The sequence below is a fragment of the Astatotilapia calliptera genome, chromosome 17, assembly GCF_900246225.1.
Source record: "Astatotilapia calliptera chromosome 17, fAstCal1.2, whole genome shotgun sequence".
Taxonomy (NCBI): Eukaryota; Metazoa; Chordata; class Actinopteri; order Cichliformes; family Cichlidae; genus Astatotilapia; species Astatotilapia calliptera.
Genome location: NC_039318.1, coordinates 18,970,942 through 18,996,033, shown reverse-complemented (window position 1 = coordinate 18,996,033; position 25,092 = coordinate 18,970,942). Strand labels below are relative to the sequence as shown.

The following is a 25,092-nucleotide window of genomic DNA, read 5'->3' as shown; positions in this document are numbered from 1 at the left end:
GTGAAGGCAGGCAGAAATGGACCTTTTTATTTTTCCTCGGGCGATTAACAACAGTGGATTGTCCTGACCAGACCAGAATGAACCGGAATGAACTAGACTGGACCCAGTTTAACCGGATTAAACCAATGAAACCAGTAAGACAGTAAAAATCAACCCCATGCTGACTGGACTAAACCAGCAGAAATGAGTTTGAGGCAGCCAGACTGTGGACAACCAGCAGAACACTGTTACTTTGTTTTTTACACTGCAATACCACGGCAACAGCCACTATGGTCCAATCAGGTCTGGTCAGATGAGGCCTGATCCAATAATCCCTCCTCTTTCCACTCTCACTTCCTTCCTAAGAGGGGTCAATGGTGGATCTACTGAATCAGGAGGAAACAAAGATGCTGATTGGTCCACACACAGTAAAATCCCGCCCGCTGCTCATCTCCCCATAGCCTCCTATTGGTTGCCTACATCAATCAAAAAAGGAAGAAAGAAAAAAAAAAAAACCCAGAGCGAGCCCTTCTCCCATTGGTCACCACAGCTTAGGCGGAAAAGGCTGTTTCCCCCCCGCCCTTCCATTGGTCAGTTTCGATAACATGCCAACTGTCAGTCACTCAGCAGCGGCGAATCAGGTTGCAGTACAGTACCTGTGGAACTTTCAGGAATTACAAAAAAGAAAAGAGAAAAAAAACAAGAGAAGAATGAGGATGAACAAGGAGATCAACCAGTTAGATGACCTCGCTAGAAAAACAAAGAGGAAGTGGGAGGAGCTTCCAAGCCTTGTATGTAATTTTTTGTTTTTGTCCTATTTCTCCGTGTGTGAGCCGTCCATCCGTCCGTCCACTTCCTTTCTCTTCCAACAGCTGATTCAGTGCAATGCATCATGGAACGATCGATCGCTAGGAGAGGGTGTGTCACTACAATTGTGTGTGTGTGTGTGTGTGTGTGTGTGTGTGTGTGTGTGTGTGTGTGTGTGTGTGTGTTTGCGTCCTGTTGTCATGGAAACATGCTGCAGGGTTAGCGCTCCAGCAGCGGGTGGTGCCGTGTTGCATCGTGGGAACTTCTTTTTGTCCATGGGGTTTTTTTAACTGGTATCCATGGACTCCATGTTGGCAGAGCTGGAGTCTCTCTGGATGGAGTCGAAGATAGCCGCCAGCTCCTGGTTAGATGAGATCTGAGACTGAAACTCTGACATCAGCGGTGACTTCTCGGCCTCGGGGATGGTGAGCAGTGCGACAACGGCTCGCATCGCAGACCGCTTCAGCTCGTCCTGCTTCTCGAACTCCTGCTTCACTGAGTTCGCCTTTACCTACAGAGACAGTGGAGACCGTTAAAAAAAAACAAAAAAACAACTAGGCAATCATAACTCCAGGGACATCAGTTAGTAAAATGCAACAGCACTCTGATGCCTCCTATAAATGAGTCGTCAAAACACAAAAGTCAGTCATGGTGTTCCTCAGGGTTCTGTGCTGGAGCTAATACTTTTTCCATTTTACAGTCATGGTCAGAGGTTTATACACACGCAACATGGGCATAAATCTCAGGGTAATTTTAGGCTTTTTGTTATTTTTTTTTAACTGTTCTTTTTGGGTGGAAGTATTGTATATCTTTGCATACACTTTTAATAAGTTTAAAAACAAGAATTGGGAGCACATGTTTGGATACATTTTGGATTTTTTTTCCTCATCCACACAGGGCCAAAACTAAATATACAAATACACCTCACTAACATTTGGTTAAATATACTTTAGCCAGATGCTTTTGGTAGACATCAACAAAGCATCTGGCATACTTCTGGATGGATATTTGACCACTCTTCTTGGTAGACTCAGTAGAGGTCATTTAAACTGGTTTTGACGACACAGACTAGACAAATTTTCAAAAGGTTTGAGAGATCAAGGTTTCGGTAAGGCCATTCCATAACCAGTTTTGAAGTGTTTGGGATCATTGCTGTGCTGAAACACCCAAGTATATCCAAGGTTCAACCATCTAGCTGTTGATCTGAGATAAATTTGAAAAATTTTAAAGCAGTTCTCCTCCATCATTACTCCATCCACTTTGTACAAAACAACAGCCAACTCCATGATGCTACCAATGTTCTATGTTTACTACAAACATACCTTGTTACTGAGGCCAAACAGCTCAATCTTTGTCTTCTCTAACCATAAAGCTTTTCTGCAGATGTCATTCTGTTCATACCAAGTTGACTGAATGTGTTGATTCTAGAGCAGGGAATTCTTTCTCAGTGTTCTAAAAGTGACCTCACTGTGGACAGCGATGGAGGTATTCCGGCAGTTTTTCCAATTCATGGCAGGCATGCCAGGCTCAAGCTTTGGTGGCTCGTGTCGTTCTTTGAACATCCAAACCAATTTCTTCTCATCTGAGGGTGATAGTGTGGGTCATCTTCCAGATGTTGGCAAAGTGGCAACAAATCTGAATAACTTGTAGTTACATACAGTTTTGTTAGAACTGATGAACTTAGAAATTGATGATGTTTAGAAATGGCCTCAGACCTTTCTGACTTTTCTAAATCTATAACTCTGCTTCATGGATCACAGAGTTACTTGGACTTTCCCACTGATCTGAGTATCATGAATCCAGTGCTGTCAAACAAATCATTTTTATGCTGGCAGTTATAGTCAATCATCATCACGCATGAGACGTGAAAACATCATAGAACCTTCAACACCATTTACAAAAAGATTTCAGTGAGATATATATATATATTTTTTTTTAGAGATGGACTAATCCGATATTACGTATCGGTCCGATACTGACATAAATTACTGGATCGGATATCGGAGAGAAAAAAAAAAAAAAAAAAAAAAAAAAATGTAATCCGATCCATTAAATATCAAAAAAGCACCTCACAAAACTTGCGACATGGCGTAACTCAGCTCATAACCTTAGCACTTTGGAGCAGTGTGCTCACGTGATAGAGTGGCTGTGTGTATTTGTAGCCTTGCTACCAAACCAGCATTTCATCTCCGAGGAAGTTATCCCAGAGAGAAGTAAAGCAAGTGTGTAAGTTCATCTCTGAATGTCTGTAAAGCATTCCCACGTTAAGCTTAACAACCGATATATGGAGCGAGTGCCTCTTCTTGTAGCCACTTTAATCATGAAACTGCTTAATGATCAGCTGATCGGCTTTTCTGTTGCGAGTCCGTCTCTCTTCTTTGTTTTTGGCCCACTTTGCGCCAGAAAGAGGAAACCAGCGGCTCAACAACAGCAGCACGTTTAAGCTTGATCAGCTGTTGTTAGAATTTATTTAATATTACTTTCTACACCAGGATCTTCTTCTACGTAGCTGACAGCTGGTAACTGTGCAGGGGCGGATCTAGCAAAGTTTAGCCAGGGGGGCCGATAGGGCATGAACAGGGAAAGGAGGGCACAAAGACATACTTTTCTTTCTTATTCTCATTTAAAATGTCTAGCTTTTAATAAATAATTGTCTGAATCTTACACCCAAAGTTTTAATCTTATGTAAAATATATAGAAGTCCATTACTGTATATAGTAACTATTAAGTCTAATATACCCTAGTAAGCTATAGTACTTTTTCCTTTGGGAAGGTACCATCTGTGCAGTCTGCAATTCTGTTGAAGAAAGATGTTGAATCTATTTAATTATTTTTGAAAATTGGTGAAAATTTAAATTAATTTCTGTGCATTTTTTTTTCCACACTGCATCAAATTAAAGTTGATTACATCGATTCAGCATCATGAGGTGGAGGGTGGTTCCCTTTTTTTTTTTTTTTTTTTGCTGGAAGTTTGCAACCCTATTAGTTAGGTTGCTTAATATTTATGACGATGCTCAGTGGATCTGCGTTTGACTACTCCGCCCAGGCTGCACTGTCGAGCGCAGATCCACTGAGCGCAGCGCAAGCTAGTAAGACAGAAGCTAAGCTCGTTGCAACATGGGAAATTGAACCTCCCCCACCCTCATTCAGATCTGGCCTTTGGATCTATTTTGGTTTTCATGTGAAGCATAACCCTGAAGGTAAGCGCGTCATGGACAAAAGTAAACCAGTATGTTGGATGTGCCACGCAATGCTCAATTACATTGGTGGGAACTAGTGCGTTAGCGCAGTTAGCTTGTTAACGTGTTGGCCGTCCAGCCCCACGCACGGGGCGATCCGCGGTAACTCGTTAACGGAGATTTGCCGTGTTGTGGCGTTAACGTCATTTCAACGAGATTAACGCTGACAGCACTAGTGGAGACACAATGAATATGGCTGCACATTTACGCCGACATCATCCTAGTGCAAAGACAAGTGGAAGCAGACAAAAACAACAAGCATGCATGCTACAAACTTTACCAGAGTCATTTAGACAGCCGTTAGCACATGATTCTCCTTATGGGGACCTGATATGTTTAATATGCTGCTGAGAATATAGCCCAGAAGAAGCGTATAGTATAGCTTTTATTTTGGAAAGAGCCATTTCTCTGTAATAAACTCTCTTTTCCAAAGATGAGTGATTTCTCGATCAGATTTTTTTTTTTTTATTATTTTGTTTCAGCAACATTAAATTTAAAAACTGTACTTTTGAGTTAAAATATATATTTATAATTTTAATAAATGACAAATTAAAAAGCATGAACATTTTTGGCCTCCAGGAACACCATGAGGAATCTTGGGGGTTATTTTTAACCAGGAAAAATCCTTAAAAGTCCACAATAAACAAATATGTTGGACACATTGGATCGAAACTGGTTTAAAAATACCTTTGTGGTACAGGTGGCCCTCAGTGGCTCCACTAGTCTGTCCAGTCTTTGAAGAACAGCACTGGGACACAGAGATGACAGTCTAGCCAGCATCAGGAAGGTCAGCATCTGCAAACACAGCAGCAGCTTCAGTATCTATGATTCAAATACCTTATGGTGTTTAAACATCATGATCTCAGATATACACAAATGACTCCTGGTTTTTCACTGGACCATAAATGAAGCCAGCCACTCATATTTGAGTTTTAATGGAAGGATTAAACCTGAATTTAATGAAAATGCTAAAGGTTAAAATACACTTATGGTTTGTAACTCCGTCCTCAGGATCCAGGCCCTGGGGCTCAGACACACCTTGATGTCGTAGTGGTCCTTCAGACCGTCCTCCACGTGGTTGAGGAAGGTGAAGATGTCGAGTCGGTCCAGGCAGCTGTCCAGCAGAGTGTACATACACTCGAACGCAGCCTTCCTAAGGTCCAGCCCATCATCCACCGTGTGTTTGAAGGGTCCCATCTCCACCTGCAGAGTAGTAGGACAGTAGTCAGACGCATGAACTTGCCCACTCCCAGCAATCGATTCCCCGCTGCAGGTGTCCTCACCTCTCGGATCAGCTCCTTCCGGACTTTGGTCTCGTTGTACAGCTGCGGTAGAACCGAGTCTAGCAGCTCGCGGATCAGACTGGGTTTATTGTGGGCGGCGGAGTTGAACGTTACCAAGGCAACACGCCGCACATTCAAGTCTGGATCCTCCAGCGTCTTCAGGAAATCACCTGAGGACAAAAACAGCCAATCAGAGGACAGACAGAGGGGGAAACTTTCATTTCTCACCAGAGTGTGACAAACTCTGACTTTAATGATAAAAACATCAACTTCAGACATTTTATAGTGTTTAATTAAGAAAATAAGGTCTTCTTGTCACATTTAGAGTTTACATAAAGAAGGAGAAAAAGCCCTGCATCTATAGCCTTTCACAGCTGATCAGATTTTTCTATCATAACTTGTGTTTATTACAACTGAATGGGCGTTTTTACCACAATATTATTAAATATGTGTTAATCAGCAAATTAAAACAAGAACCAAAAGCTGCCACCCCGAGAATAAAACAAAGACGAGAAGTCTGATAGATCATTTTCTAGTTTCACACACTGCTGAAAATTGTGTCTCCTGATTCTGCTCGCATCATCAGAGCGCCACCTTCACCTCGTCCAGCTGTGAGTATAGTGACTGTGATGACAATCAGCGTCTCCAAGTCTGAGATTAAAGATGGGTGGGGCGATTTCCACCCAGAGCGTCAACCTGAAGTATCTCATGTTCACAAGTGATGGAAAACCAGCAGTAATGCTAGCATTTGTGGTTTTTCGAGTTTTCATTTAATCACAGACCCTTGCCTGTCACCGAAACAATGAAAACATGGATATGAGCAGCAGAAAAAAAATTCATCCCCTGTTCTTGCCAACCAATGTTTTGACGACACAGACTAGACAAAAATATCTGCAACTGCCACAGCTACCCCTCAGCCTCCTAGTAAACAGACCTCTGGCATCAATTGCAAAATCACATTGTTCTGAAGTTATCGAATTCACAAGACTTTCAGAAAACGTGAGCCCTGACCTTGACCTTTAGGTCGAGGTCACCGGGATTCAAACTCGTCTGAGATTTTTAGCTGCTCCTGCTCACATTCACAAACTTCTATGTCCACACCGCCCAAACGAAACAACAACAACATGAAGCTTGTGGGTCCCGAGTTAAACGTTCCTGAATTTCAAGCAGACCAGAGACAGCAAATGACACCGCTGACTGTCATACGACAAGACAGTTGGTCAGGCAACACTAACCCATCACAGAGAAAAACAAGAGGAGCTCTGGGACAACAGTGTAAACAAAAACCAAAACCAAAAGAACCCAAAAGGGACCAAAGAAAGATAAATCATTTGGATTTGTGTGTGGGTTACCTATGCAGTTCTTCAGCAGTGGGTCAATGGGCTGCGGCTGGTCAGAGATGGTAAACTTCACAGCCGTTACCACAGAACTCCTGGCGTAAGACGAACCTGGAAACGTGCAGAAATCAATAAATCAGTGTTGATATTGATCAGCCTCATCGCCACCAACGACCCATCTGATTGGCTAACCATATGGGTCACCTGAGAGCAGGTATCCTTTGAGGCGGGGCAGCAACGTCTCGGGGTCAATCAGCGTCAGTTTGCCCAAACACTCGGCTACCACGTTCCTGGTTCCCTCCTCCTGACACTCGCAGTGTTTGAGCAGCAGTGACCAAACAGACTCCACGTAGGGCTTCAGCCCGGAGACGGATGCCGAGCCTGCAAACAAACAAACAATGTTAAAACCAAACACACGCACACACACACAGGAAATGTGATGTGTTTTTCCTCACTGATGATCTCTTTGAGCGAGTGAAGCAGCAGGTACTGCCTCTTGGAGGAGGAGATCTCCTGCAGGACGAAGGGCAGGTACTCTGGCAGGTTCCCCACTGCTATGCTGCCCAACGCGTACGAGGCCGCCGATTTCACCTGCGACACAGAGAGCAGGTGGCTTAATCTCCACCGAAACAACAGCACAGGTGAACAACCGCAGGAAAGCTCATTGCTTCCTTTGAACACATCACGTCAAAGATTAGCATCTTTTCCATCATCTTTATTTAGTCAGTAAAATCCTTCTTAAAATTTTTTTATGGAACTTTTTCATTTTATTCAGATAGAACAGTGCAGGAAGGGCAGCAGAGCTGGGGGATGTCACATCTGGATTCAGAGTGTAGACAGGTGTACTTACCTCTTCACTGGAGGAGGAGAAAGCATCCAGGATGACAGTCTTGAGCTCTGGTTGGCCGCTGAGGTCCACGTGGTGTCCAACCTCACCCAATGAGAGCAAAGCGAGGAGCCTGATGGAGTCTGTGGAACGGCTGTTCTTCACATCCTGTGAGGAACACAAGGTCTCTGAATCTCGTGGCTCTTACTGTTCGCTGTTCATCGGAAGGCAGTGAAAACCTTTAAAAACAGCTCAATTAACCTGCAGAGAGGTGAACGCTGCTCACTCTGACTCACCTGGATGAACTGTCCCACCACGGCGGGCCCCTCAGTGGGACAGGCTCTGGTCAGAGCAGCGACGCACTTGGCAATGGAGCAGTATGCTTGTTTGTGCGGCAGGGCGGCGCTCTGGGAGTAAACGGGGCCAGTGAGCATCCTAAGCAGGTCCATGTAGCCCAGGCCGGGAGTGTCGGTGGCCACGAGCGCCTAAGCGGGAAGTCACATGGTTAATATGCATATTCACGCCCACCATACACGCCGAAGGGTAAGCGGAGCTGGAAGTACCTGGTAGAAGTCGAGCATAGCAGAAAGCGCGCCTCCTTGCAGCAGCGGGGATCGAACCAGCGCAATAAGCTGCTGGAGGATGTTCCCTCCGCTCAGCTGACCCAGTGAGGATGGGTGAGTCACTGCCAACGTGGACAGGAAGCTCAGCGCCATCTGAGACACGTGCATGTCGCTCTCAGAGATCAGAGGAGGCAGCTCGGCCAGGACAGCATCTACCATGACCGGAGTCACCGCAGAGCTGAAGCACAGGATGAGAGGGTGAGGGTGGTGGACAGGGTGGAGCTGAGGTTTGGTGGGTGGGGCTTACTGGTGTGTGTGTGTTACCTGTAGTTTCTGAGCAGGATGTCCAGAGCGGCCAGCGTGCAGAGCTTCAGGGCACGCTGGTTCTTCCGGAGGAAGGAGGCGAGGATAGGAACGGCGTCGGGAAGAACGGGCCTCAGGTCGATTTTCAGTGGTGAGCCGGCAATCAGCGTCAGAGCTGTGTGCACACACACACATCAAACACTAACAGCTCCAGCCCGGTGAACAATATCCAACACTTCATTTTGATATGGAAGCAGAAAAGAGACAAGCTTCCTTTGAGACACAACTGGTGTGTGGGCGGGGCATACCTTTCACCGTTGTCAGCCTTGTGATCTCATTCTTGAGGCGTTCTAAGAAGATCAGCAGCGTTCCCGGAAGCTCAGCAGGCAGATGGTCACCTGTACCAGAAAAAAGGAAGACATTAAACTGAGGAAAGCTCTGTGACATCACATCATGTGACTGGGAAGTGTGTGCATTACCTAGGTTACAGATGATCTGCCCCATACAGGAAATGGCTCGCTCTTTCACCTCCTGGTCAATGTCGGCGGCCTTCAGGCGCTTGATGGTGCAGGTGAACAGGTCGTTAATGTAAGGGGAGGGATCGAAGCTGTCGCTGGCTTCTGATTGGCTGTCCAGTGGTCGGATAACCTGGTGGAGACACAGAACAGGATGGAGGATAAAAATCAGCTATGACATTAGAAACAGAAAGGAGGAGGTTGTGAGTTTGACTCCCACCTTTACAAGCTGTTGAGTAACGAGCAGAGCCTCAGAGGTGATCTTGTAAAAGGGGTCTCCCACGCATGACACCACGGGCGGGACAAGGGCAGGGACATGGGCATGGAAGGCGTGAGCGGGGTGTGTGACCATGATGACGTGGAGGCAGGCTAGAGCGTCGATCTTCAGGTTTGAGCTGCTCGACTTGTCGTTCAGAGAGAAAATGATACCTGCAGCGCGCACACACGCACACACACACACACACACACACACACAATTACCTCACTGCTATCAAGACACACAGCTCCAAAGCGCTCCAAAGAGTAATCCCAGCAAAAACAGAAACATCAAACATTCCAAGAGCCTATACAAAACGTTTTGGAGCCGTAACCTAACCCCAGCAGAAAAGCCAGCCATTCTGACATCTGACTAAGATGCTGTTTTGTGGGTGTGTTCCTGAGTCCTCCCTGAAATCTGTTTTGGGGGGGGGGGCTTACAGTTTTATGGCACCAACTCTGCACGACTGGGCCACAGAATTATGTAAAGAACTACAAAAATACTGGTGAAAAATATTTGTATCTGTGTATAGTGACTGTATTGGAGTGGAGTGGACCATCACCTCACTACCTGGATTTTGGACTACCTCACCGACCGACCACAGTATGTGAGGACTCAGGGCTGTGTGTCGGACAGGGTCGTCTGCAGTACGGGGGCCCCACAGGGAACGGTTCTGGCTCCGTTCCTCTTCACCATCTACACTGCAGACTTCTCCCACAATTCCACCCAGTGCTTCCTGCAGAAGTTCTCTGATGACTCTGCAATAGTCGTCCCCATCACTGATGAGGCCGACAAGGAGTACAGAGGACTGACTCAAGACTTTGTGGACTGGTGCCAGCTGAACTACCTCCAGATCAACGCCAGTAAAACCAAGGAGCTGGTGGTAGACTTCCGCAGGCACAAGCATTCTCCACTGCAACCACTGAACATCCAGGGTATGGACATTGAGGCTGTGGACAGCTACAGGTACCTTGGTGTTCATCTGAACAATAGACTTAACTGGAATCATAACTCAGACGCCCTCTACAGGAAAGGGCAGAGCAGGCTGTACCTGCTGCGGAGACTCAGGTCGTTTGGGGTGGAGGGCCCACTCCTGAAGACCTTCTATGACTCTGTTGTGGCTTCTGCTATCTTTTATGGTGTGGTCTGCTGGGGCGGCAGCATCTCTGCTGGGGACAGGAAGAGACTGAACAGGGTGATCCGAAGGGCCAGCTCTGTTCTAGGATGCCCTCTGGACCCAGTGGAGGTGGTGAGTGACAGGAGAACGGCGGCTAAGCTGTCATCCCTGTTGGACAACGTCTCCCACCCCATGCAGCAGACTGTGACAGCACTGAGCAGCTCCTTCAGTGGGAGACTGCGGCACCCACGGTGTGGGACGGAGAGATTTCGCAGGTCTTTCCTCCCCACTGCTGTCAGACTCCACAACAAAGACTTTAACTGAACAAACACACACATCCACACATGTGCAATAACACTAAGTGCAATAATCTTTTCTGGCATCGTTGTATTTTTACTCAGTTGTATATAGCATTCGTATTCTATTTTTATCTTATTGTATATTTTTATTCTATTTTATTCTACTGTATATAGTATATTATTTTATTCTATTCTGTACAGCTGTGTACTGTATTTATTCTTATTGTATTCTAATTTTTGCCTCATAACTTTTGCACTGTCCACTTCCTGCTGTGACAAAACAAATTTCCCACGTGTGGGACTAATAAAGGTTATCTTATCTTATCTTATTCTATCATATCTAGATTATTCTTGACCTGCAGCAGCGTCACCTGGTATGAGGACCGGGATGTGCTGAGTCAGGGCGCCCGGGAGGACATTCACCAGCTCGGTCAGCATGTTGAAGCAGCACTGACGGGTTTTCACGCTTTTCTCCTTTAGCTGTTTGTGCAGAGCTTTCACAATCATGGGGACCTGTGGAGGGCGACAGATGTTACCAGAGAATCACAGGAGACCACCGCAGGTACTTCCTGCTGCTTGCGGTCAGCCTTGCAGGATGCTGAGGGTTTCCTGTCGCCGTGAGAACCAAAGATATGCTCCTAAAAGCTGTGCAGCACTGACATCTACTGTAGGAAATCTGAACTACAGCCAGAGACCAGTGAGAAACTGTGCTGAGAGAAAACTTTACACCCATTTCTCATATAGAGTGAGCACTGATTGGTTGCAAGGAGGTGATAACTTTTATCTCCTGTATCTAAATAACCTACTCCTTAACTTAATCTAATATCTCATACTTTATACATCTCTAATATCTCTTTATTTCATTAATTAAAAAAAAAATTCTGCTTCTGCGTGGCGAGCATAAAGAGAAAAGAGCTCTGTCCACAGCAGGAGCATACCTGGCTCTGCAGCATCGTCAGCGGCGTGTCTCCTTGCTCCATGGCGTCTGGATCAGCCAACCAGCTCTGAGCTGGTCTGGTCTGTTTGAGCAGCGACAAGTAGGCGTGGAAAACATCCGCCTTTACATTCTCCTCCCTCTCCTGCACGCGCATACACACAGAGGCAGGTCAGACATAAAGGTCATCGTTACACATCTCAGAGATAGAAGCCGATCGAACGACGCTACCTTGAAGCGACAGACGAGCGCAGGAGACACGGTGCGGTAGAATTCCGGGAGCATCTCATGACGAGTCGAGACGACAGCATCTAAACACTTCGCCGCCGCCCTTCGAACCTTCCAACTCATGTCGTCATCATCACTGTACTCATCGTCGCTGCCTGGAAAGGAAATGAAGAGATGGCGTCACCGATTAATGTTCAAACGCTTAATTTGGATGTAAATGAGTGGGCAGTGTCATGTGATTTCAAAGCACCAATCAGCTGAGCCTTTAACAGTTTAACATAAACTGGAGGTGTCTTACTTCAGCAGCGATAGCCAGAGACAGGGTTTCAGTACCTTGATAGTCTTCGTCGTTCTGCTCAGCATCCATGGCGTTGTCATCCTCATCTTCATCATCAAAGTTGTAGTTGGGGTCGTAGGTCAGGTAGCGCAGGCAGATGGAGATGACGGTGGGGACGTGTGGGTAAACTTCTTTGGGACACCTGGAAAGAATAAAAGCAGTGAGCACACGAGGCACCGCCGCCACAGATTCTTCGGTCTGAGACGGTTTTACCTCCTGACGAAGGACTCGAAGGCCTGGATGCAGTACTCTCTGAGCTCGTCATCGTCCACGTTACAGAACTTCACCACTAGAGGGATGATCTTCTCCAGGTACTCACCTGTTAAAGAGAGACCAGAGGTCAGAGGTCAGGGAGGATTCATCTCTAAATCAGAGACATGACTGTGTGGAGGCCGGGCGTCTCACCGATCCTGTGTCCAGCCTGTCTGCTGATGGCGGCCGTGCACTGGATGTATGTCCTGGTGGTCGACATGTTGTCATTCCTCCCCAGCTCGGCGAGGAGGTGCTCGATCAGGTCGATGAATACCAGATTTCCGCAGGACATAACCAGGTGGCCCAGAGCCATGATGGTCCTCTGAAACGCCCAAAGCACAACAGGTAAGGACACAAACAGCTTCCTGAAAGCTCAAAAACACAAAAGTCAAAGCGGTTGGACAGACCTTTCTGACGGCCAGCCGGGGGGAGGTGAGCTGAGGCAGAAGGCAGCTGAGGATGGAGGGGTGGAAATTCACCAGCAGACCCCCCTGTCTGCAAACAAAGACACGGAGAAGAACTCAAAACTTCACCCATCCCCACCAGCGCCATCCATCGGCGACCGCCTAACTACGTACCTGCAGAGCATGTCGGCCATGATGTCAAGTGCCTCCAGCTGCACAGATACGTCTTCCTGTTTGGCGATAGCGCTCGTCAAACGACCCGTTATCTTCTTACAGACGCTGGCCGCTAAAGCCGAGCCTGAGACGGAGGCAGGAGGAGAAAAGATGAATCTTCACATTTTCACAGCAAAACCATCTGAAGATTCATGAAATCACTGGATGCTGAAAATTTTCACATTTTACAGATCAAAACTCGCTCGCTCAGAAGTGATACTGAATGAAATATGTGCTGTTATGAGATCAGTACTAGTCAAATATTTTACCACTGGAGGCCGGCGGTAGCTCTCCAATGACTGTTTTGAGTCCAATGGAGGAAATATCTCTGAGCTGCTCTTTGTCTGAAAGCATGTTGGTGCACAGAGTGTCCACGATCGTCTCCACCTGGTACTCCTTCACCTTACTGACCAGAGGGCCCAGGCTGAAACAAACACACCCACAGTCACACACATGGACACGATCAAACAGGAAATAGGAAATTAAAACTTAAAATCAAATAAATTACCATTTGACAGCCAAGTTCTGAACTTCTCCATTCTTGTCTTCCAACAGTTTGAGAATCATCCTCACCACCTGTTCATCAGTGTCAACCAAAAGTTCAATAAATTATCAATAAATTATAACCATTCATTAGACAGACACCAGGTGAAGCAGTGCGAGGTCATACACACGGACCTTCCTCTCGCTGTCGTCGTCCAGCTTGATCGAGTCTTTCTGAAGCTCCGTCATCAGGTCGTTAGTTGCCATAAATCTGGAAAATAGCAAACAAACAAATGAATAAAGCGAGTCGAAGTGTGCGGTGATTAAACGCACAGATGGGCGAGTCATTAGTACAACATCTGCTTCAGACAGAGCTGAAGTCTTAGCTTTCCTCCTGAAAATCTCAGAAAAAAAGAATTGATTTTAATTTGAGTTTTTAAAGCTTGGAGTAAAACATCCAACAGGAGGCGCTGAAGAGACCAGGAAATGGAAAGTACTAAAAGGGAAAAGGACATGACAAAACGGGCAACAAAGAAGGACTTATTTGTTCTGCTAGAAGATCAGATCATGAACTCTGAAAAAATTGCATATTTAAGACTCATCAGTCCATGTTCTTCCCAAAGTGTTTTCACGTCAGTTTATTCTCCAGCTGTCCTAATGAAACGGTTCATTTTTACACCAAAACCCCGTTAGGTCGAGCTCATTACAGCAGGATTTCAAACAAGCAAGTAGACGATATAAAATAAAAATAAAAAAAAAACCTCGCTCCTCTCACACTGAGAGGATCAGTAGAGGATTCAGCACCTGGTGTTTTTTTTTTGTTTGTGTGTCAGAGCAGTGAAACGACCCCCTGCACGTTTCTCACCAAACTCTCGGACTTCCCGTCTGTGACGTCATCCAACACGACCGGTTTGGCAGTGGGTCACTGATGTCACACTGACCTCCACAACCTGAAGTCTGACTGCTGTTGGGTGTCAGGATGAAGCCCTCGGACCTGACGCTGGTGCAGGACAGTTGAGAGATCAACCTTCAGAGTATTTAAGTTTTAGTCTTTTAGCTCCTCAAATGTGCATCAGCCAAAGTCCTGAGTGCTTCATTCAGACATGCCGACCTCTGCTAAAAGAGCTTTTATAAAAACCAACGAAGCAAACTGAAAATAAATGAAATTATGTAAGACCCTCTCTTTTGTCTGAGCTGCGTCTCTCTAAAGCGAGCTTGGTAAAAATAATCTGGAGGATGACAAACGAGCCGTTTTAGGACACTTTTATTAACTTCTTTAAATGGATCCGTTTTTGCTGCAGATCCAAATCCTTTAATGCAGAATCAAAGGTGCTGTCAGTCCACCGAGGTTCACATATATAGAGCCCAATACAGAGGATTGAAGCTGCCAACATCAGAGAGAAAGAAATGTATAAACTGCGTTTTTCTTTGTACTAATGCACATATTTAATACATGTTTTATTTTGTTTATTTTACCTAATAAGCCAAGTACTAAATTCTCAGAGAAAGTCAGATAATATGCAAAAATAAAGGCATAAAATGTAATGAATTAAAAGCATATATATAAAATTAAAGAAACCCTGAGATGTACAGGGCAAAATGTAAAAAAATATTCAAAATATGTACCATCAGTAAATAAATTTTAATAAAAGAGGCAATAAACCTATTATAAATATACACAGTGATGTCAAAAAATATATTATTGACAAAATAATGAATTCAAATTTCACAAATTACGCTGAATTTATTATTGGCATTAATAAAGAAAAATGTGACAAAGTATAATGAATAAAATCCACATTTAATTTACTCTCGGATTTCTTTACTTTGTCATTAATTTAAAAAAATAGAATTGCTTATTTAACTAACAATGAATAACTTAAGGAATTTTTAAAAATTGAGTAAATAAAGATCAATAAAACTATGGAATAGAATCTACCAACTGTGGGCATTCATTCATTTATAAATTGAAATCTTCGCCATTTCATTCATAACCAGTTAATTATAAATCTAATCATTGTCTGCTTTTTTGTGCATTTAATTCTGCATTCTTTCCCACCTTAAAAATGTTTCATTATATCTTTTTAATACATTTACTTTCTTTTTAATTATGAAAATAAGGAGTGGGTCATTCATAGAGTATCAGTGTGCAAACTTTAGCATTAAAACAGAAAAATAAGTCTAACAATTATTATATTAATGAATAAATCTGAGAAATAAACAATAAACACATTTTAAAATGTAATGAAAAATTAAATACCATTAAATGTTATATTTACATGAATGTATTTTATAGATTATGCCTATGTTTATCTTCCATATAACAGTACTGGGGCACTGAATATTAGTATATTCTTTTTGGCATTCTGTGAATTTTATTTCATTTTTGGGCAATTTCAGACATCTGCACCAAGCACCTCATGCTCCATACGTTTATAAAATAACTAATATGTAGTTCCTGTCTCACAGAAGCCGTGTGGAAACGCTCAGATCAGGCCTAAAAGTGGGTCAATTTTTACCCAACAGGAGGCAAAACTGACAGCTTTTCATGATATCGAGGATTCCTAGTTCTGAGAGGGCGGCCGAGCGATGAAGCTGATTATCTGTGCTGCCAGCTTGTGATCGTCCCCGAGCAGCTGACACAAAGAGGGCCAGGCTGCTCTGAATTTCAAGCTAAATATGAGCTTCTTTTTACTGGTCAAAGAGTCTGATCCAAGCCACTCTGTACCTCTTTATGCAACATTCCTCACAAACACATCAACATGGCTCAAAGTACGACCACCACAAAAAACCAACACAATCAAGCAAAAACATACCGAGGGAAATAAAGACCGCACAGATAAAACTAAAGTAGTATTTATGTTTAAAATTATCTTAGTATTCTAATTTTGCTAGGATCCTTTTTTTTATTTTCTGCCACGTACTTCTTTCTCCAGTGGCAAAGTTTTACGTTAACAGGCATCAGACTGCTCTTGGAAGTGAAGCCCCGCCCAACTGATGCTTATGAATGTCGTTCAATGGTGGCTTAAAGGGCGAGGAGCTAAAACAGCTCATTTTAGACCAAGGATGGCTGAACATGAGTTAAATGTGGCTTATTTTGAACTATGAATCATGCAAAGCTGCGCTTGCACAGTCTAAGAACAAAAACGTGGAGACCTGGGATCGACAACTCTTTTCTTTCCTGTTCCTGAACAGCTGATCAGTTACTTCAATCAGCTCTCAATATGTTTACCCTGAGTTAATGAAAGAAAGCCATCATCAATGGAGCTCCAACACTATAATTCACCATGGTAACAGGTAACTAAAGAGCAGATGAGCAGGGCTATGAAGACGTTTTAGTGCTGACCGTGATATTCAAACAGGAGGGAAGAAGAGAGTGATTTTAATCAGCTCTGTTCACTCTGTCATCATCACTGACTGAATGAAACTTGATAACCGCACTTTAACTTATAGATGACGCAGTAATCCTAATTTGATTAGATTTTTAAATCTAATTATCCATTTAAAATGTTGTTTGGCATCATTTAATCACTGAATCTCAATCGATGAACACACGTAATGAGTTTACAATCAGACTGTGTGCAGCTGCTTCCAAAAACTCACTTTTAAATTTTAAATAAATTTAGTTCAGTTTCATCTTTGCATCTCCAAAATTCCAGTCGTGGCAGATGTTTTTCCATCAGTGTGATCAGTTACAACACAGATTAGTTTGATTTAACCACTGTTTCTCAGTAACGTACAGTAAACGTTAGTACTGACAGTCTGACGGCTGTGTTACTGCCCACAGTCTCGGAGGCAGAAAGATGAGACTACAGTTTATTCTGAGCTGATTATAAATCAGTGATGTAGTCGCAGAATCTGCCCTCATATATTGACGATTGACTGACCTTAAAAGCGCTTGTGTAAAGTAAAAACACACTTAACACCTAAACTGGGATTTCAGTGTGTGTAAAATTGTCTGTAGATGGATTCATTCCAATCTTCGGCGGCGACTTCATGAATGAGGAAATGAAACTGAGTGTCAGTCAGCTGGTTCAGGTGCAGTAAGAAGGGAGGAGCCAGAGAACAGTTTTAGTTCACAGAGTCTGTTACCATGGTAACTGGCACAGAGTTTAAGTTTACTGTGAACCAGAAAACCCAGTTTCCCCCTGAGCTCAGGATTAACAAACTCCTGGCGCAGGGCCTGATGACGTTCTTCTTCCTGTCAAATCAGTTTATAAGCTCAGTTTTGAACGCTCCAACATAAATAAATCATTGCATATTTGTGTTCGTCTGGCGCTAACGGACCTCCTGTCAGACGCTTCATCTGCCTTCACTATTTGCTAGACGATATCAGCTGCAGATGATCAATACAAACTGTGTCACTTCAGTCTGCCTGTTAATAAACTCATTAATCTGAAGCCTCAGTTCAGGCTGCGACTGCAGCATTTCAATTTCACCTGCTGATTATACTGAAGATGAATCGATTAAACATTATGAAAAACAGCAACAGAAAACAGCAAGAAGGCCTTTTGTGAACTCCCCTTTGTTTTTCAGATACTGTCATTTATATATGTAGGTTTTATCCCCGAGTTTCTGTGGTTAAAACCCCTATGGTGGGGTGGGGGGTGAGGGATGCAGTTGGTAATCAGTTAAAAAGCAGCAACTGCTTTTTATGTCATCCTGAAAATGACAAAGAGGAAGAACAGGTTGACCAAGAGTTTCCCTTGTTGGCTTGACACTTATTTTCTACAAAGAGCATGCTCCGTCACCATCATCTCAGCTTACACCAGGGCTCGCAAAATTTCAAAGTCCCTGGTAGCCCTTCGGGCAGGGACTCTTCAGTTTTTGGTAGCCCAAATAAATTTAAGTAGCCCGAATAAAAAAAGAGCAATTTTTTGATTGATGTTTTGTTTCCATTACAATATTATAATGTATAATATTGTAACGGAAACAAAACATTAATCAAAAAACTGTTGAAACACAAATTATAACATTGTCTAAAAATTACAACTCAATCAACTCAAATACTTGGTTCTAATTGAACAGAAATTTCTATGAACTTGTAAGAACTGTGTAGGACATGAATCAGTCTGTGTCAGATCCTGAATTTGAAATTTCCACTGAAGTCACGGGTAAGAGGCAAATGGAACCAAGATCGAGGCCATTTGCTTTTTGAAGTTTGCAAAGACTGCTAAATTGTGCCAGTGGTAGTTCACTCTTTGCAACATAGTACGCTGTTCTAAACAGATTTTTCAGGTTTCTTTTTAGTATGTTATTTGCAATTGGTGTTTGTTCTGGGAAAGATATTGCAGACTGAGCAATAATGCATTTCTTGCATTTGTCATGGGTTCTAATGGGGGCCTTTCTTAAAATGACTGGTCCCAGTAACAAAGGCGCTTGTCGACTCAGAAATCGAGGGAAAACCAACAACACACCCGGCAGAACATTATGTTATTTACACGGGTGCACATAAGTGGTCCGCATGTGCGCATTCACTGTCAAAATAAAAGACGCGCACCAGATAAGAAGTTGCAACGCGCGTTTGCGTCCATATAAAAAGCACTGTTTTTGTCCGCTAGAGTGGGATTTTCACGGCACATTCCGCACCACATCTCTGTGCGTTCATCATTTGTTTGAAGCCAGCTCACCTCCTGCAACCACTTTTCCGAGAATACGCGCTTCTTTTGTGGTTCGGACTCCTTCTGACATTTCTTTGGAGGTGGAGGAACATCACAGTAATTGCTTAAAGGAGCTTCTTCGACATCTTTAAGAGTTCTAAACAAATGTCTGTCCTCCTCCTGAAAATCTTATGTACGCAAACACGCGTTGCAACTTCTTATCTTGTGCGCGTTTTTTATTTTGACAGCGAATGCGCACCTGCGGACCACTTATGTGCAGCCCTGGTTATTTAGCTTGTCATATTGCAGCCACAGAAATTATTTTGTCCATGAAACCATAAAGCTGCACTTTCTTTTTGACTTATAGTCTGATTTGTCATAACTTTTCCGTTTTGCGGTAAGCTTTTCTTTGGCTGTCACTTCTTCACCCTGACCTGTCTTATTTGGCTCAGCAGAACTAAAATATATATCCTGCTGCTTTTACACACGTACTCACATAACTCAGTGATTCTCTGCGCGATCAACCTCTCATATGTTTAAGCTGCGGGAGATTTCACTTGTCATGTTTGCATAGTAAGCTAACGATTGATAAGACGATGTCAGAGGAATTGGTGCACAAATTATCATCACTCACAGATCAGTGCTGTCGCTCTCTATACACAGTTCGTGCGATTGCAAAGTGAAAGCAAAAAACAAGCGCAAATTCAAACGCGATTTCAATATGTCACATATTGACAGTGGCTCATCGATGCCAATGACATAATTACCCAGCAATAAACAACCTCTACAACTAGTTTCTTTCTCCATAGCGACTTTATGGAGAGTGATGGAGTTTCTATACAGCTGGGTGGGTGCTATGATGGTACCAATAGTGAACTTTATTTAATTCATAAGGTTAATTATTAGAGTTGCCAACCGTCCCGGAATCGTCTCGTATTCAGAGAAAATATTACGCGTTTCGTATTGAGGTGAAAAGGAACACAGTTTGTCCGGTACTTCAGCTACAATGAAAAAGACACAAAGCTGGAGTTTTTCTGTGTCTTTATGCTGCACAGCTGTTTCTTCTTCTCTCATTCTCGCCCCCTGGTTGTTATATCAATCATGAAACTGATCAATGATCAGCTTTTCTCTCTTGTTTATCGCCCACTTTGCACCAGAAAAAGGAAACCAGTGGAGGTCGCGCTAAACAACAGCAGCACGTTTAAGCTTGATCAGCTGTTGTTAGAATTTATTTGATATTAATTTCTAGTATCAGCTGATGTTTGCTGGAGCCACAGCTGTAAAAGCTGCTGGTCATGATGTTGGTTTGGACATGTGGTGAGAGGGAAACATGAAGATGAAACCAGGAGATGTCCTTACTGAATCATCAGAGCTGAACAGGTGATGGAGAAACAGGTTTACCTTTTAGGTGACATGAATGAGTTGAAGTAGAGCTGGGCGATAGAACGATAATGATATGTATCACGATATAACTTTTACTCGATAGAGAAATTAAGCTATCGCGATAGACCTCGCCGCTCTTGTCCTCAAAAAAAAAAAAAAAAAAGGTCAGCCAATCCAAATTAAGTAGCGCAGAGCTGAACCAATCACAGCCGCAGCGTCACGTCGCGTGACTTGTTACATACAGCACAAGTGCCACGCCGCATGTGTGTTTGTTTGGGAAGCAGCCAGCGGGTAATGGAGCCAGCGGGTAATGGAGGAAATGAGTGTGCCGACTAGAAAAATCAACCGAGCGTGACCGAAGAGAAAACCAATGATGGTTCCAATGCCGGAGAGATTGTCGAACGGAAGAGCCATAGAAGTTCCTTAGTGTGAAGGTATTTCGGCTATTTCAAGTCTGACAAAAAACAGAGTAGCGTGCACTGTAAATTGTGCCGAAAGCAAGTCTGGAAATACAATAAACTGGTGCATGCGTCACATTGTGCGCCACGTTATTGTTTCGGTGAAATGAATTTCTACAATACTGTTAATTCTACTGTCTGCAGTGTTTAAATGCTTACATATACACACAGTTACTGTCCGTCCACACATACGACTCGGGTCTGCTTCTATGCCCCAGCTTTGTTTACTTTTTCCCACCGAGGCTTGTAGACTTCTGATTGGCCAACATTTCTGCACGGTTAGGAATCTAGCGCCACCTGCTGCTTTGGCATGTTCATAGCAGCGTTTTCCTTCATTTCTGCCTTTATGTGTGGACGGGATTATTTTTTAAAACGGAAACGGAAAATCTCCGTTTTCAAAAATACCCGTGTACGTGTGGACGTAGCCTCAGTCTCTGACTGGAAGCGCTAATTCATCATTCGGCTTTTGTCAGACTAAAGTAACTGTTAAAACTGTTTGAAAAGCTCAGCTATACAACAAGGAGAGATCGAGAATTTCCTTTTAGTTCTCAGTTTATTTGATATTGACAAAAGTTAGTCAGTTTTGTCTGTTCTTCTGTAAAACAAACTAAGATTTATTTTTAGAATTAATATTTTGTTTCTAAGTGGAATTGACAATTTAGTCTGTTTTGTTTGTTCTATTTTGAAACTTAAACGCTTTAGCGGCTGCCTTTTGTGTAGTTTGCAATATTTGCCTTTATTTATCTGAAAAAGTCTCATGTTCCTTAAGTACATCTACCCTGTTGAACTTATTATGGGAAATAAATATTTAAATAAAAACAAGCTGCTGATTATTTCACATTTTACTTGTGAGCAACGGCACATTTAAATCTTACAAATATAGTTATTTGGCTTATATTGTGATAGATATCGTTATCGCCTGAAATGAAAAAAACATATCGTGATATGAAAAAATCTCATATCGCCCAGCTCTAAGTTGAAGCAAAGTTATGAGCTGTTTCTGAGAAACAAATAACACCAGGATCCTTTTCTAAGCAGCTGACAGCTGGTAACTGTGCAGGGGCAGGTCTAGCAAAGTTTTGCCAGGGGGCTAGGTAGGGCATTAACAGGGGAAGGGGGGCACCAAGAAATATTTTTCTTTGTTATGTCATTTAAAAACTTTGAATACATAATTATCTGAATCTTACAACAAAAGTGGTCATCTGACTAAATGTATAGAAATCCATTATCTTTCATAGTAATTTTTTTCAGGGTCCCATCATAATTTCTTCAGAAATAAGTACTGTATATGATGCCAGTATTTTCCAACATTTTCTAGATACTGTACTAGTACTTTGTGTAAAATACCATCAAAAAGTCAATTAAGCTTTATTCTTTCTCACCTGTCTCTCTGTCTCCTTTCACTTTTTAAAGGTTGTCATGTTAGAAAAAATATCTTGCCCTGCCATGCTGTTTATTGATGTGGTAAATGAATAGTTTATGAAAATATCTCTAAATCTGTCATTTATTATTTTTAATATTCAGTAATGGTCATGTCTCACCTCTAGTCTTCTCTGTCTTAATTTCAGGTTTCCACCATGTGTTGTAGATAGTTCAGGAGGTTAACTCAACCAAGCAGTCTTTGGGTTTCTGTACTGTTTAGAATGCCAGCATAGGGAGGATGGTGTATATGTATCAATCTAATAAACTTTAAGTTCATTAGATTGATACATATATGCCAACAAGATAGTGTATATCACTGTGACAACAGCGTTTGTTTTCATTCAAAGGCTTTATGGTTTTTCCTATAATACCTGGTGGGCGAACCCTTTTGTCTCTGTAAATGTAGTGATTAGGAGCAATTTTGTTCTCTTGTGCTGGCCCTTCTGGGCTTTTGGTGCCGGGCTGATATTTTGTCCCAGTCCAGCCCTGTTTAAATCCCATTAAATTCAATTAAGGGTTAAAGTGTGCATTATTGGCTTCTATTACAGTAGCTGTCTGAACTAGACCTCTGGATTGGAGCGTTTGTGCATTTTTTTAAAACATTTTTAATGAAATTATTTGACTAATAATATGGCTGTTGTGTAGTTAATCATACTAACAGACTATCCGAGAAGTCTGAGCCCCAGTTTAGGTTAAAGACGAACCTAAATCGAAGATTTAATTTGGATTTTAATTAGCAGGTATGCTGACCCTGTACAGTGTACTGATGCAGCTTCCATGTTTCTGAATATGGTCTCTTCTTACTCCAACAAAAACAAAAACTCAGTCCAGTAGCAAAAAGGTGCTGCCACTCTAGCTGCAACTATCTTTTAAATACACTATGTATAGTGCTGGTTGCTGCCCCACAGCAGGCTTCTAAAAGCTGACCCCTCAGGAGGACAGTAGTATTTCATATTCTACTCTTGACTTAGTTCAATATCAAAGAAAGCAGCTTCCCAGAAGCTCTGTTACCTACTGTTCAAACTGTCTGAAACAAGCCAGGTTTGTGTGAAACCAGACATTTTCTGACTAACAGAAATTGTTCCTATTTGTTTCCTATCTGAAACAAGCCACTTACTGTCTAAAAACAACTACCTTCTGTCTGAAACAAGTCGTTTGTCTACTTTCCTTCCAGAAAGTAGCCAATTTTCTGTATGAAACAAGCTGTTTTGATGGAGCTACAGCAGCTTATTTCAGGGAGGATGAACTGCAAGGCTGTACCGAGGCCCAGTGAGAGACAAAGCTGGCTTATTTTGAACTGTGACTCACGCAAAGCTGCTCTGACGAGAGTTTTAAAACAAATCAACCACAGAAATGGGATCAGAATAAGACACCTTTAACGCTGACAGAGTCTATGTGAGTGCAAGGCTAAAGCTCCGACCTTCTCCGTCTGTTTACCGGCGTCACCACACCCCCGTTAGCTGGAGCGACACTTTGACGTTAAACCCGCCCGTTTCCCGGGAGAAATCCCACTAGCGGGGGGCTACCTTCACATTTGAATCTACATCACAGAGCGCCGTCACTCATGCTAAGCCAGCCTGCGAATTGACAGAAGTTGGTGCTAGCCCGCTAGCCTGCAGGCTAGCTGCTAATGCTAGCAGCTAACCGCGGATATGACGATGATCAGACAGGTGGCATGCTAGCTGTTAGCCTGAGAGCGGCAGGCCCGCCGCAGCAAAGCGCCGCTTTCAGTGCGAAATAACAACACTCCGATGCGATAAACAACAACTGACGGTCAGATCCCTCCACCCGGGCGTTGTTTTACCTGAAATCCTTGTCGCTGGAGGTCATTTTCTCCAGCAGGTTGGAGATGTGGTACGAGGCGCTCGCCATGTTGGTGCCGTTAGCCTCCTACTAGCAGAGTGCGCTCGGTGAGGATGTTCCGGCTGCGGGCTCTGGTGTCTCTGGCTGGCTGTGTGACCGCCCTGCTCGGATGATTTCGGGGGTAGAGAGTGTGTTTCTGTTCTTCTTCCACTTCTTCCACCTTTCTCTTCAGCTACAGCGACTGTCGCATCCCGGGGCTACCAGTTTGGTGTGTTTGAATGGAGCTCCCGTTCTCTCCGCAGAGGGGCGGGGTTAGCGGCGCTGGACGATGTGGGGTCGAAGGTCACAGTTTGACCAATTTTTCTGTCAGTTTGTCTTTCTAAACCCTCATAAAAGGTCATTTTACCCCAAGTAAAATGAAAATCTGCATAAAACACTCACCCGAGTCCAAAGTGTGAATTAAAACGATTCACTGAAAGTCTTTAAATCATAAATTCGACATTTTATCTTTTTTTCCTTCTTTTTCCTTTTTTTTTGACTGGGGTCAAAAAGAATCAGATTAAGAGGTTTTATTATCACGTGGACAGTAAAATTAAGTAGTGATACATAAAATATAGTTTAAAAAATAGTTAAATAGAGGCCAGCTTAAAAAACAGTGAGGCAGTAATAGAATGATAGCAGCAAGAGTGAATGGGAGAGGTTCACAAGATGTTAGTGTGACCTTCTCTGATTGATGGTTTGGACATGTGGAGAGGAGGGATAGTTGCTGTATTAGATAAAGGATGTTGAAGATGGAGCTGCCAGGCAGGAGGAACAGGCAAGAAGATGTCAGCTTAAAAAAAAACGGACTTGGAGAGATAAGATTAATGATTGCACTGAGGAGGTGACAGTCAGTCATCAGGGATAATGTCCAGTGTTGATAGGAAGGCAACTTTTAATTTCTCTTGGAGATACTTCCTGTCCTGAACAGAGGGGCTTCGATGCCACTCCGTGACTGAACTGATGATGATGCATTCAACTGCACATCTGTAGAAACTGTTGACGATTTTGG

At 43.2% G+C, this 25,092-nt stretch overlaps 1 protein-coding gene across 2 annotated transcripts; it reads right to left on the bottom strand.

Annotated features, from left to right (window-relative positions):
- Positions 1-24,385, bottom strand: cand1 (cullin-associated and neddylation-dissociated 1). Of its 2 annotated transcripts, none has more exons than XM_026146945.1 (26): positions 24,043-24,385; positions 13,571-13,646; positions 13,401-13,468; positions 13,162-13,316; positions 12,854-12,977; positions 12,683-12,770; positions 12,429-12,597; positions 12,237-12,342; positions 12,020-12,165; positions 11,690-11,841; positions 11,463-11,603; positions 10,881-11,037; positions 9,073-9,281; positions 8,817-8,985; positions 8,646-8,735; positions 8,359-8,512; positions 8,035-8,272; positions 7,768-7,956; positions 7,496-7,639; positions 7,101-7,236; positions 6,850-7,026; positions 6,661-6,756; positions 5,309-5,478; positions 5,064-5,228; positions 4,713-4,820; positions 1-1,297 (listed from the first exon to the last, which is right to left on the bottom strand). In XM_026146945.1, the coding sequence occupies exons 1-26, from the start codon at positions 24,108-24,110 to the stop codon at positions 1,073-1,075; spliced, it is 3,720 nt and encodes a 1,239-aa protein (XP_026002730.1). In that variant the 5' UTR covers positions 24,111-24,385; the 3' UTR covers positions 1-1,072. The 2 variants fall into 2 exon arrangements, with proteins under 2 accessions (XP_026002730.1, XP_026002731.1); XM_026146946.1 differs by having other exon boundaries at positions 10,896-11,037.
- Positions 24,386-25,092: the final 707 nt, after the last annotated feature.

Excerpts from the sequence above, each read along its gene's own strand:
- cand1 (XM_026146945.1), bottom strand. The coding sequence starts at position 24,110 with ATGGCGAGCGCCTCGTACCACATCTCCAACCTGCTGGAGAAAATGACC. Across the intron at positions 13,647-24,042 it reads TCCAGCGACAAGGATTTCAG|ATTTATGGCAACTAACGACC; the intron begins GTAAAACAACGC and ends GCTATTTTCCAG. Across the intron at positions 5,479-6,660 it reads ACTGCTGAAGAACTGCATAG|GTGATTTCCTGAAGACGCTG; the intron begins GTAACCCACACA and ends TTTTGTCCTCAG.